General features: G+C 40.8%; 1 protein-coding gene across 12 annotated transcripts in view; it reads right to left on the reverse strand.

Annotated features, from left to right (window-relative positions):
• BRSK2 (BR serine/threonine kinase 2) overlaps positions 1–14,641 on the reverse strand; it is a 318,935-nt gene that overhangs the window by 36,547 nt on the left and 267,747 nt on the right. For 6 of the 12 annotated variants that reach the window (XM_032690784.1, XM_032690781.1, XM_032690782.1 and 3 more), the window contains exons 12-14: positions 13,496–13,646; positions 9,615–9,680; positions 5,654–5,677 (exon numbers count right to left, since the gene is read on the reverse strand). In XM_032690784.1, coding sequence (XP_032546675.1) covers positions 5,654–5,677; positions 9,615–9,680; positions 13,496–13,646 — 241 coding nt within the window. The remainder of the gene's footprint in view (positions 1–5,653; positions 5,678–9,614; positions 9,681–13,495; positions 13,647–14,641) is intronic. The other 6 variants (XM_032690786.1, XM_032690783.1, XM_032690791.1 and 3 more) reach the window with 2 other exon arrangements.

Genomic DNA, 14,641 nt, shown 5'->3' on the forward strand with positions numbered 1-14,641 from the left:
CACAGGCATGAAGTGAGGAGGAGGAGGGAGGCTGTCACTGGAAAAGCACACGACTCTTTCCTTTTCCTTCCTTTCACTACTGTCACATTTTTCAGTTGTGTCCCCCCCCCCCAAAATCAAAGAAATGCTGTTGCTCAGGGAGAATTCTATTAATCCCTTTTGATTAAGGCAGTTGCTACTTTCTTTTTGGTCATCAAGCGCATGGAAGCTACTACATCTGACCTGTGCAAGTTGAACTGCTGACTTCAAAAGGATGGTGAAGACATTCATATTGGTGCTGAGAATTCTGTTTTGCACAGACCCAGTGATCACAGAATGAGACTTTCTCTGTCACGAGCAACATGGAAAAGCACCGCGTTCACAAGACACAAAGGAAGGGGATTATTCCAGATAATAATTAAAAAAGAAGTCTCCTTGACCCAAACACACAATCATTTTTTATGTGATGACTTCCCACTGAAATCAAAGATCACATTGGCTTAACCCTTTCCAGCTTCTCACTGTTGGTTTTCACACCTTTGCTCTCCAGCAAGATTTCTTGCTGCTGCATTAAACAAGCCAGGCCTTCTCAATGGATAATCAGTTCTGCTTTTGTTGATGACTTTACTCATAACAAGATAACAGCTAAAGTGCCCTCAAAAAGAGGTCAGTCAAGGTACAGTAAACTGCCCTATTTGCTGACAAGGTCACCTATACTGTAATGCTCTTATGCTCTCCAGCAAAGGCCAGCGATGAAAAATGTCAGCTACTGACAATAAAATGTGCAAATGTGCTATGCTAAACATGGTGAAAGAGCAGACAGGCCAAATTGCACAAACATTTCAGCAGAAGAAGTTTCTAGGAGGAGGGCTGCCCAGCAAAAAAAAACCCCACACCCTGTGTGTGACTGTACATGAGTGAGCCCCAGAGGCGGCTGCTTTCTATCCTTTTCAAACACAAAGTTGAAGACTGAAACATCTTATAGGAAAGGACTTGACTAAGAACCTAGTTGTTCAACAACCACCATGCAACAATATGTCAATACAGCAAAACTAACAATGTTTCACATTTAGTAAGAGTCATGAAAGCTATTACTCGCCTTCAGGTAGCAAACATGAAAAGGTGAAATTCCTGTATAAGCTTGGAAAATGGAGTGCATGGGTATATGTGTCTACATATGTGTCTGTGTGCGTACACACGTATATATTAAAAATTGATATAGGTCAGATAGCTGATGTCAGCTTCTACATAAAAGAAATTCAGACCATAAACTATGTCAGTTTACTCTCTTCTGCTGTAGAATAAAACAAAAACATTGGTTTCTCAAATGGTTTCCCAACATATATTGCTAAAAATACTTGAGCAGAATTCTTAAAAAATCTGTGAACGGCAAAAGAGGAAGATTTCCAAGGAAAGAATAAGCTACAACTGAACACAATGGCATGTTCTGTTTTCTCTATTTGTATCCTCTGCAGAAACTACTCACTGATGGTTTTCTTTGTATCTCACTGCAGTTTGTTCATCACAGTAAGTAGGTGGAATGCAGAACCCCAGTCTCGGCCAGATTAAATATAGATTGGCACCATGAAAATATCAGGCACTCATTCTACAGAGAAACTCCCCACTTAAGTTTCTCTTTGTACCCTGCTGCACTCTGCCCATCACAGTGCAACAGTAAAAAACTAGAAGCTCACTCTTGGCATTCTCTTGTACTTGATTAAACCTAAATTTTCACCATCATGATCTGGGGCACTCATAAAGGTTTATGCAAAGTAATTTTAGGGGAAGAACCGTCTGCTCCACTTTTGAAAGGTTACTTTATGTGCCTTTCCCCTAACTGAAGTAGCTGACTGCACCACAGATGTGTTGTGCAGATGGGGAGTAAATTAGTTAAAAATCTTCCTTGCATGAATCATCAGGAAAAGCTTCTTCCAAACCATAAATTACAAGAGGATCCTATAGATTATCTTGGACAAATGTGGAAGGCATTCAGGTGCCCAGAAATGCAGCTAAACACCAACTTAAAGGAGGTGTTCCCACCAACTCTTAATTGTGGTGGGAAAGTCCTCTCTGACACTCACCTGAATTCCGGGATACTTGATTAAAAGTTCCAATCTGCTATTTCCTTTTTGCAATCAGGTGTTTCCAACAGTCCTGAATTCTCCCTTCCCAACCCTATTATCTCCTATTTTTTTTTTACAAAAATGATCACACACATGGATGGCAAAATATGGCAGGCCCCACCTCCCAATTCCCAGTTTCTTAGCAATATTTGAAAAATTGTTGTTGTGTACTGTGTTTTCATCCAGCCTAGAAGCCTGAGGCAGGGGACATAAGAGAGAGTTAGTGTGAAATCCTCTTGGAAATGCATTCAGTATCCATATGACTGCTTTATTTCTGCTGCTGATTTACATGCAAAATAAGTAAGAAGTAAAGTACGCCCTATAGCAAGTTTCAGTTTGTCCACACTGGAAATTGCATATAGGAACAGTCAAAAGATTTTAAAGAAACCTCTGTTAATTTGAAATGTTGAGGTGAAAAGAGAGCTGCACATTTTCAAAACTTTTCCTCCCTTACCAGAAAGTGTTGCTATGGGATACGACACCCAGACTGAGGAGATCTTCCTTGCATCACTTTCAATTTAACAGATCTCCCATAATGTACCTTTATAAATGGGACAGTTTCCAAGCTGGCTATAAGAACTCAGTACCCTGGCCTACTATGTGGTTCTATACTCCAGTACAAAAATAGTAAAAGGCAAAAATGACAGATTTGTCCCCCTCATCAAGATCACCTTGGCTGAGCAATGCTATAATTCAGTTTGTAAAAAAACCAACCACATGCACTGCTCCTGTATCTCAGAGTCAGGGGGACAGAACTGGGATAGGGTCAAAAGAAAGTAATGAAAACATTGCGTTATGCTGAAATGCTGTAGTGAAAGAACAGAGAATTTAAATTTTTATCCCTCTCACAAGAAAATGAAAGTTTGAGGCCCTACCAGCAGCACATTAGTATGGCAGACTCTTACATCTTACGTGTAGAAAGAGGAAAAAAATATGACATTACCTTATCTCCACGCCTATGAAATAAATTCATTCAGTGGGAAGTATCTGTTAGTGAATAACCTCCTAAGAGTCTTTAGAGGCATTAAATGTTATTGGAATTATTAAATTTATAATTATTCCAATAACTTAATACTAAATGCAACCATCTCGGAAACTATGAACATTTTGTATGACTCATTTTGCTCTGTGTTTTGCATTGCTGTATGCCTGCACACTAACTCAAGGGAAGTCATCAAAACATTGTTGAAAATACAAGCAGAAGAATCAGTGCAGTTGCTCAGACAAAGAGCATTCCTTCAAACACAACTGCCTCAAGGAGACTCAAGGAGAGACTCTTTGGTCCCTTCCCTGGGAGCAAGTGACACAGTTGTTTTTCCAAGCCTGGAGGGAGGAATTAAAGAAAAACCATAAGGGAGCTAGACCCAAGGTTTAGGAGGGGGAAGATGCAGAGGGCACTATAAACATAAGGTGGACACTGAGATCATTGCAGGCTATTACTCTCATTCCACAGACTGACAATAATCTGGAGATGTCTGAGCTATGAAAGAGAGAGGCAAAGGACTGAAACAAAATGTTGCATGTGTGAGCTGTAGTTTGTATCTGTGATGATTTTATACCTTATTCAATCTATTTGATACTTCAAAGCATCGAAGTTAAAAGGTCCTTCATTTTAAAGCATTTTTTTACTCATTTTAGCCAGCTGCTGTCAAAGAGGAAGCTGTGCTAGGCCCAATTCATGTCAGATCAGTGTTCTCTTACTGGTGAAACTGAGGGGCTGGAATCCAGTTTCCAGCTGGTTTCAGAGAACTGCAGAATTTCTTGAGAGCAGTAAGAGTGCTGAAGCCTGACACTGCTGAGGTGTAGACGGAGAAAAACATAAGACAGAAAAGTGCAGCTGACCTGGTAACCGTACTACACATACAGCACATGCACAGAGCCCTTCTCTCAGGTTAGTTTTCAAGTGCTTTAAACAGTGCATCTGCTCGTACACACCAGCAGAGCATAAAGGCTTTGCAGCCACATTTAGGTCGGATTCGGCATTTGTTTCTTCTTCGATAACCATTTCACAGAATTTTTTCTGGCAATCAAAGGGGAGTTTGGTGCCTTGTTGCAGTCCCAGCAGAACTTGCTTTCATAACACAGTTTTACCAGGATGCTGAACACAGCCTCTTAGCTGGTCAAGCTGGAGCCATGCTTCCAAGAAGGGGAGCCAGCGGCATGCATGCAGCATGCAGTAATGCATCAGAATTGTGTCCCTGGGTGAAATGCCTTAGAAATTTTGAATTAGTTTCCATGTGTAGTTTTGAAACTCATTTCAAAAAATATCCAGCCATCCTCTTATTTGCTTCAAGCATAAATTGGGTGGAATTTGATACTCCTCTTTCCTTGCTTACTCAAACCCCCAAAAACCTAAACTGAACTTCAGGGTATGAGATCCCTGAAATTGACCTGAATTAATATGCAATAAGTGTGTTAAATTTCACCACTATTACTCTTGGGAGTCTAAAAGATACAAACTGTGCTTCCTTACTCCCTGATTTAGGGAATACGAATAGAATACCTTTGCTGTTTCACTGTCTTACAATCTCCAATGTGCAAATAATACTGTAACAGCTCTTACTTGGAATACTTATGCTTAAGTCAGAAGGTCTGCTCATGGTAATGACTGCTTGTGAGATGAAGCCTTACAAAGAGTACAGAGAAAGGAGCGCAGGTGTTGGTAACACACGCTTTGTCCTTTCAGTGCCTACAGAGGGTGATGCTGAACAGCACCACCCTCCTTAATTGGCCAGTTATACTAGAGTTCCATTTGTAAATGGTTTAGAAAGAATTAATATATAGTAAAGCACGCTACAAACATGAGAAGTAAGTGTTACTGGTGCTAATTAGCTTTCTCAAGAAGCTTTCACTATAGTCTGTAATGATATTACAATGGTTTTATTAAATCATTTATTAATATAATATTCTCCTTCTCCTAAGTATTTACAAATGGGACTTTAATTTGAAGTGTGATTGCATTCTTAGTTGTACCTATATTGTCTTTATTGAAAATAAAGAGCTTTGAAGATACAGCTGTCTCTATGGCCATCTGTTCACCTCTTAAGAAAACATTCTAAAAAGAGAGGGAATACCCAGCATTTTTTTAATAACACGGATGGGATTCAGTATCATTTAAAAAAAAAAAAAAAAGAAAAAGAGAAGAAAAAAGGATAAATTAGGATTAAAATTAACTGAAGGATACCAAACAGATACAAAAGTGCTAAACGGAGAAGGGGGTTTCATTCTCACAAGGTGTCCTGGTACCTGCACAGTGTCTGAGGATAGTTTTCTGTGCCCACAGACGTTGAAACAGAGGGACAAATAAGAGAACAAAAAAGAATCCTAAAAAGCAAATTATATGGAGTCTGAGTCCAACATGAAAGCCCACAAACACACACAAAAGCACCAAAAATGCTTCTTCCCACATCTCTCTCTCTCTCTCTCCCTGCTGTAAAGCCTCATTCACTGAAGAGTATGAGCCTGTATTGTATTTGTAAATTGCAAATGAAAAGTTTCTCTACAAGATACAACAGGTCCCGCAACAGGAATAATCCAAAACTAGAGCTTACCCCAATGGATCAGCACTCGCCATCCTCGGAAAGGAAAAATGAAGAGAGAGGGAGAGAGAGAAAGAAAGAGAGAAGGGTGTGGAGGCAGGTGGAGAGAAGAGTAGGAAAAGTAGAGTGAAATACTGTTCGGAGAACTGAACGGTCATAATTATTGCCACCGGTGCCTATGTCTTCAGAGACCAGGAACACTAGGGGGACAGTTTCATTTACCAGAAAGTAACTTTTATCCCACTCACAGTATTGCAGACCTTTGGCACTGGAGAATATGGAGAGGGACATGCTAAGGCTGTAAAAAAAAATTCCCAGCCAAATCCCAATTAAAGTAGTCAGCAGAGCAATGGGGTTCATACTTCATGCTGCATTTCTTTTCTGCCTCTTACAAAAGGCACAGTTACATCACACTGTTATCAAGAAAATTGGGGGTTTTTGTCCCCAGTTTGCTCAGTGCAGTGTCCCTCTGTCCCCCAAGCTGGCCTGGTAAGAAGTACTTTTTTGCCATGAATGAACTGTGAAACGTATTGGTTATTAAAGCATGCATTTCTGAGCCAGCCTGGGAGCCCAGGGTACAAGATTGTAGCTCAAGCTGTGAATCTGCTTTGATACTGCCTTATTAGTCATGATGGTCTTATAGTCAGGAATTCACATCAGCTAGAACATACCAGCTCAGCAACCCAGCACTTATCTCTGTGGATGCCATCTTGTGCTCCAGGATCTCATTTTTCATTTAAAATAAATTCAGTCTCTGGGTCTTATAGGTTGCAAAGGAAATCTTTCAAATGTGAATGGAGAATAAATCAATGATGTGCTGAAAAGAGTCTGAAAAAGCAGTTCTAAAAGCAGACTGAATCTCTGGCATGTTGACTTTGAAGGCTAGTGACAATTGAAAACTTCAGTATTCTTAATTTTTAACTACTAACCAACACATTCAAAATGGAAAAGAATAGTCAGGTTATTAAGTTTTCAGGGGTGCAGATAAGCAGTCTCAGGAAAGCGTCATCACCTTTTCACATTAACAAAGATTAGATTAGAAATAAAAAAACAGTTTGGTGTTATTAAGCCAAATTATTTTCAAGTTGGATGCAATGCTTTTTTTCCTCTCTGTCATTTTCTCTCTCTCATTCTCTCCATTTTCAATAACAGGCTCCCAAGCTGCCAGAGCTACCTCTGGCTGGGTGAGAAAAATCCATTCTCCACAAGACAGTCTCCAACAGAAATGCCAAATTTAATATATGCCCAGTAGATTTCACAGTTTACGGCTCAGTGCAACTAGCCATGCCTCCAGTTACATCAACATTGCAAGTGCTTGGCTGGGCAACCAAGGCAGTTTTGAGAACAGTTAAAATGAAAACGTAGTTAGAATAGGACAAAAAAGCTGTAGTGCTATGCATTTATAGAGAAGTGGAAAGAAGCATTACAGTAAGTTCTTTTTCATGTGTCTGAGTGACACTCCATTTATATTTCAGTCTGGAGTGCAAATTTGGGTAAGATATAATTCATATATATACAAATATGCACATATTTAGGGACAAACGCTGTCCTCAATTGTACCTGTACAAATCTATCTACAGTGATGTAACTGAGAAGAGCAAATTGACACCCATTGTATACTGGAACCTCTGTGTATATTTATACAGAAAATACACCCATATTCATACATGCAGAATAGTAAAATGTAAATAGAATGGGTGCAGGAAGGTTCAATAATGTTTCTTTCAAGTCATTTTCCCAACTGGGAAAGCACTGAAGAAGTTAACAAAGAGAATGGAAAGCAAATTGACAATAGGGTAAAGAAAAAGGGAAATGAGGTTTAAAAGAAATGAACAATCCCAGGACACAATAGACCCAGAAGCGCAGACATGTGCATTCCCTATAATATTGAAGCAAGTGAACTACGGAGCTGCAGCAACCCAGATACAGAAGAAGAGAAGCACTGAAAGAGGGGGTGAAAGAAAGTCAGAAAGAAAAAGAAAAAGAAAGGGACAGTGGCCTCAGCTACTAAGACAACCATGTGCATCTAGAGGGAAGGGACCCTTAAAGATGCAGTATTCCTTTAAAAAAGATATCATAAAATTGGATAATTAAGCACTGGACAAAAATTTAATGGCTGCCCTGATTATCTGACCCCCTTTTGCTGGGGTTCACTTCGCTGCCTATCCCTTCTTTTCACGCGCAGATCTAGAATCCAGGTTCTTCCCACCACTGAGGTCCTTCATTCTAACTCTTAGTTCTAAAAGTGGGAGGGAGGTAAGATCACAGTGAATATGATCCTCAAAAAACCAGCCTGGTCCTTGAATGAGCAGGACCTTGGGTGATCCTCGTGCAGTGCCCTAACCTTCTCCTCCTGTTGTCTGAAAAATACCACCTTTGAGAGGGAGCACGAAATGCCTGTGTGGATTTAACAAATTCCCCCTGAAATTACTGAAGGGTCATTTCCTCTGCTCCTAACACAGCTGTAGCAGCTGCCAGAGATGGACAGAGGGACAAGGAATGGTGGTAGGAACATCTGCTGAAAGACCCCTCTCTTGTAACAGATAAAATTTCTGCATTTCTCTTACTGGACCTGTCTTCCAATTACTGTGAAAAGGCTCCTATTTGGACTAAGTTTTAAGGCAAGAAGTTCCACATGTTCACGAACAGAACTTAAATATAGGGGGAATCAGAGAAAGGAACAGGAATTTCCATGTCTATGGTAACAGTCCAGGAAAGCCCAGGCACTAAAGGCTGTATAACCACTACTTCCTCATGACTGTGGAACTGAGAGGTTGCTAATAGTTTGGGTCTAATCCTTGTTAGTATTTTGGCATCTTAAAGAGGGTGCTTTACACACTACATGAGGTACAGTCTCTCCTGCAGATGCATGATGTTCTACACTGTGGCAGGTTCAGGACTTGAAACACTGCCTTCAAAAGACTGTCTCAGCCTGCAAAAGGCCAAAACAGGGGCTGTCCCTCACACATCCTGCAAGTCTCCTGGGGCTTAAAGGCCACACTTATCTTTAAATAGAAAGATTTTTATGAAAAAGGGAAACGGAAAGAAGAATGGTTTGCCAAGGTCATAGGTTCCTTTAAGGAAGCCATTACTTCTCCCTTTTTTAATCATATGCCACACTCCTAACCTTTGGGTAAGCTAAGTATTTGTCCAAAATGTATAAGGATTACATTTTGATGTGGAGTTATCCATTGGAATGCCAGCTTTCAACACAGAGAAAAATTCTCTTCCTCTGAGACCAAAATTTTAGAAATAATATGTCCACTAAAAACCTTCCCAAAAGTCTAAGCTTTTTTTTGTGTTAATGGACCCACATAAGCCTACTTAAACTCCCTAAATCTGGTGGCCTGTCCGTCTTCCTTTGTGCCTCTATTCACAGTCAGGAGCAACCTTTTTTCTTATTCTTCACCATCTGTCACTTGAACTTTTAGATTAGAATCATCCTCCACAAAGTCTTCTCTTCAATCATATTTTCCTCTTGTGTCCTCTGGGTAGTCTTAAGGAGTTTGTCTCCTACCTATAGGTACTTAATATTTTGCTCTGTCAGACTGAATTTCCAGTTTCCTACCATTGCTGTCACTGACTCAGTTGTGCTGCTGTTTCTAATGCTGGGAGTGGAGCACTCTGGGCTTTCCTAGCATTTTATATTCCAATCCTTCCCAAGGAAGTCTTAGCAAACACATCTTCTACCCTGGTTATCCTCACTTACAGCAGAACTGAACCAGAAATAGCAGTAGGATGAAATTTTTGTGGGGAAATCATTGATACAGTCCCAGGCTGCATCGGGGATAGCCTCAGAGGAACGGTACTACACAAAAACATATGTGGTGTGGGGCTGTAAAAAAACACCCGTTTTGCTTCTCTCTAAAGAGAGAATAGAACAGCTCTGTCCCCACACGGAGAAGGTAAGTACTGCATCTTTAAGGTCTCAGCAGTGAGGTAGAGGAGAGGAACATATTGTCAGTGTTTATACCTTTCTTCTTTGTTGAATTTGGGATTGGCTTCAGAGATATCCAGGCTTTTACTGAACATTGTTTTACTATGGCAGGAACAAAGCGAGAAAACAGAGTTACTACTGTGGACATTTTTATAAAAGAGAGTCACCTGAAGCAATGCTGGACACCCAGCCCCCCAACCCATCCTCCCCCTTTTAAGCAATGCTCTGAAAAATTTTTCCTTTTACTATACAGCTACAGCTCACACCTACACAGTGCTGAAGTTCATTATCTTCCCCTGACTTCCGAGGTCTGAGATGACTTCCCCAATGCATACTTGTAAACCTTGCTCTCCTTTATCCAGTTTAAAACCCAGGTACCATCTACTTTGTCACACTGTCCAGGGAAAACAGAACATGCCTGAAGGCATAAATTGTAAAGCATTCATTACTCAAAACTTTTCTAGGAGACCTCAAAACTAAGCACAATCTCGGAAAAGGTTAAAATCAGGCCATAGAGCCTCTTAGAGGAATGGTAATCCATTTTGCATTCTAATTTGTAGGGTCCATTACCACTTAACTCCCAACTCTCTTCCCTATACTCAGTGTATAGAGAAACGCCCTTCTTTTTCATACTGGGTCTGAATCCCTGCAGTTTAGAAGCAAAATTCCCTATGCTTTAATAAAAGGGCAGCTCTCTGCAATATGTTTCACTGGTAATATGCTTCACTGTTTCACAGGACACTGCTTCCTAATGTTAGCTGATCCTTCATGCAAGCTCTCCACTTAAATAACCAGAAGAAAATGAATGGTTAACAAAGCCCATTTTAGAATGGTTTTTGGACTCTCACAGCAAAGCTGCTGAAAATTTCTGGCATATCCCCAACAGATTCTAGCTCCCACGGAATTCTTCTTAGTCTGTGTGATTTTAGCACAAGGGACAAAGTAGCTGGTGCTAAACTAAGCTCAGAAATCACCTCTTTTCTTTTGACATTTCAATGAAATACCAGATAGTCTGAGAGGTGGGGACACCAGAACAGCAGAAGCAATTAAGATATAATTACGAAGCCATTTAGTTGACAACTAGCAGGGAAATCCAAGAACTAACAAAACTTAGTCACCAGTTTTAGGGTGGCTAGAGTTTGTGCATACTAACTTTGTCATACAGATAGATCCAATGGAAAACACTTGGAGAGGTCAGCACAAGCATTTCAGGGAGCCCATAAGCTCAATAAGTATCCTTTGTGCTGAGTTCCCCTCATCTGTTATTCAAAACTAAGTCACTGAAGGACTATGTTTTTCACTTAATACTTTCTCAGCCTGTAGAGTTGAAGGCTGCCAAGTTTCAAATTTCAGTGGAAAGATATGCCCTAAACAAGCCAAGATCAGACCCTTGTAGGGTCCCCACATGGTTACCAAAAGCACAGTTCATCACACAGGCATGTAAACCAGAGGTTACAACAGAAATCCTCTCTATGCAAGCAAACATCTGTTTACTACTATGAAAGAGGATAATAGGAATAAATCACAAGACACTTGGCTGTGTTTTGCCCCCTGGTTAGAGGTGTATCTTTGCCAGCTCAAGAAAGAAGCGATGGTTCTTTGTCTCTGGATCTTTACACAAATCATCTGTGTCTTAACAGGAAACCTGTTTCCATGGTCCACCTTCCTAGTACTGTAGGATAAAAGCACTGAATAGTCATCTCTTGAGACCAAATCATCTTAAAAAAGCATCCACCTCTGGGATCTAAACACTACTGCTGTAAAATCCACTGTCAGTGGGTCACTTCACAGAATATAATATGAGACTAGCCATTAAAAATCCCCTTTCTTGGTGGAAGGCACTTGTCATTTTATTACTGACTGTTCTGACAGATGGTGCCCCATCAGCAATGCATCGTCCCGAGACAATCCCCATGCAGTGGTGTTCGTTAATGAAGCCAGTTCATGTTATAAAAGACTGTGCTGCCAGCAACACAAAATGTGCTGTTGTCATCTGTGCATGTGGATGGTATGAATTATGGAAGCTCACACGTGGAGTAAAATAACATCTTCCCTTTAACCCCTTCAAAAACAAGCACTACCATGGCCATCATCATCTGTCATGGTGTTATTACATCCCTTTTTCCACCCTTAATCACACCTTTATGTCCATTCCTGAGTTGTGGTATGCATTGCCCCGTATCTCTTTTGTGCCTGGCAGGTTTTGCTTCCTCCTTAAGCCACAGCCCTTCTTTATTGATATGTAGCCTGGATAAGTCTCTGCTCTGAACTCAACCCAGACCTTTCGACTTCAATTGTTTCCTCATGCGAAGAATTGAGAGAGACATATAAAAGCAAAAGAAATACTTTGGACAGCAAAACACAGCTTTGCCTCTTCAGGCTTTTGAATCCAAAGTCAAAGCTGAGAGCTGAAAGAAAAGGTTTCAGCTCTCAGAAAACTCTGTGATAAATCTAACACCTCCTGTTTGTTCCATTCTGTTGGACACCTCCTGTAAACAGATGCAGAATACTGCAACTCACAGGCAGCCTGGGGAAAAGTAATTTGCCTCTGTCTGGCTCTGGGAGCTTCCCAGCCCATGCATCTACCAGGTACCAGATTAAATACGGCAGGCTGAATAAGGAGTCAGTGTTGTGTTCATGCTTACTACTTTGAGGCCTATGAGGAACACAGAGCACACCCTGTCCTGAACACCTCATTTCAAAGGAAATCACATATTCAAGACAGCTTTCCAACCTACACTACAACAAAAAATCTTTAGGGCAGTGTATCTCAAGGCCACATATTCAGTCTGAAATAAGTCCTAGCAGATTCTGGAAATCACCACTTTTTTGTCACTGTAGATAGAACTGTAACATTTGCCAGCAAAACTTTTCAGCAATTCTAGGGGCCTCTGCAGTATCTATGAAATTATTTCATGTTCTTCACCCAGTTCTCAGTCAGCAAAGGGAGCTTCTGGGCACAACAGGCTCTTTTTGAGCAGATCTTAAGAGATGAATTAAAAAAAAAGGCATATCAAAGGCTGAAACAGAAGTTACAGCATCATTGTCATCATACATATATGTAAAGTGTTCTTTTATATTGATTGATTCATGCAAGTGTGAAAACAAATGCATGTACTTCCCTTAGGCTAGTCATAGGGACTGGGGAAGCAAGGTCCTTGGTTCACAGAAGTGAATTTCTACAGTTCATTTACTCTCTCAGAACTTGCTTTAAGGAGACACCATTTCTGTCTGCTGTTTCCTTGTAAGACTGACACTTTCTTTGATAGAAAAGAGGTAAAATTATATATATTCCATCACTTTACAGGCATGTGGTAATTTATGTGGGTCAGATGCATGCTGGCTCTGGCAGCACATTTCAGAGGCATTTGCAGATGTCTGGACAAGGTTTTTCAGATTCAAGCTGTTCTGATGACATGGAGGGTGGGGTTCATCTCATTTAACTTCAGGTGTCCAAAAGCTAGGAACCTAATCCAAGATAGTTACCTAGATTCCTGTTGTAGGCTATGGAGACAGAGAAGAACAAGCAGAGAATAATTTATCCTGTTTGACAGGACATATGTATCTGAGACCTTTCAAAGCCCTCATCTGCCCCCACTGCCTAGTCAGCCTGTATCGCAAGCTTAGACTGAATGCCTATGTTCTCCACAACTAAAAAGAGGTGAGATGAATCTTGCCCAGAGGACATGGTTTCCTGAGGAATAGCAGCAAGCAAACAGAACCCTCGGGCCCCTGGCAGGACTCCTGGCCCTGTGTGCACAAGCGCAGCTGGCTGCCAGACCACATTGCAAATGTGCTTGGAAGTTGTAACAAGTGCTGGTGCGAACAGGAAAGCTCCACAGCTTCTTTGTACGTATAACATAAAGGGGGGTAGCAAACCCAGACAGGCAGGACTCCTGGGTAAAGCAGAGACCCACCTCTGTCCATGTTGTGCCATTTCAATAGCTCTGCGAGCAGGGACCGGGGAGCCGCCGTCTGTCACGCTGAGAACCTCCATCGACTTCCTTTCCGGCCGCCGCTTCCCATGCCTGTTCAGCATTGGGGAGTCCACACGCTTCCTGGGGGGATCTTTATGAAAAGAAAATGCTGTCAGCTGAATTTAGCTGTGATTTACCTCACACAGGTTGATTAAATCTTCTCTCAACAATTTCACTCTTGCACCTCCTCTACAGTGACAGATATCTTTATGAGGGAGATGAACATTTGCAGTCTCTCCCTTCTTCCAAACTTGCAAGCATTAAGACGTAAGTTGCACTGCCCCTGCCCTGAACCTATGAGCATTGTAACATAAAGGTACAACTATACTGTAGCTTGCAGAAATTAGCTTACAAAGCTGATAACAGTAATGACAAGATGATACAACAGCATGGACTACAGCACAGGCTGTTAGCCAGAGCATAAGCCATCTAGGGATCTTGTGTATGCACTCAGGTTGCTAGACCTTGCCTTCAATGTTCCTGCTAGCTAGATTAAATGTGACACAAGGACATGGGTACATTCTGAACTCAGAATTGCATTCTGCTCTGGAAACATATCCTTTTTTTGCATCTTTAAGATTAGATTTCAGGTTTTTCCCAGTGATTTATATTTTTCCTTCTTCAGCACTGCAAATTAAACATGCTTGTCTACCTGAGATGAATCTTCAATGAGAACCACTAAAATTTCTCTCAGAGCTCATCATACAGCTTTTACTACTATAGTAACCAAAATGCTTTACACCTTTTACTGTGTAACAATTCTATGAGGTGTCAAAGTGCTAGTTTAGCTTTGTGCAGTGAAAACTGAAGTATAAGAATGAAAGATTTAAAGGCATCATTCCTAAAGATTTTGACAAACATTTACTGACGTTCTGAGGAGCACTTAAATTGTACTGAAAAGAGCCTTTAGATATCAAAATGCATTGCAGAAGGTGACTTGCCAAACAATACACACCTCCATGGTGAAGCAGGGAACCAAATGCAGACCTGCTGAGATGTTTTATTACTAACACCTCTCATGGCATCAAAAGAGTAAGAAGGAGCAAGGCAGAAAAAAATACAGAAGGATTTTCTTTCTTTTGCTTG

This window comes from Chiroxiphia lanceolata, chromosome 6 (genome assembly GCF_009829145.1).
Source record: "Chiroxiphia lanceolata isolate bChiLan1 chromosome 6, bChiLan1.pri, whole genome shotgun sequence".
Lineage (NCBI taxonomy): Eukaryota > Metazoa > Chordata > Aves > Passeriformes > Pipridae > Chiroxiphia > Chiroxiphia lanceolata.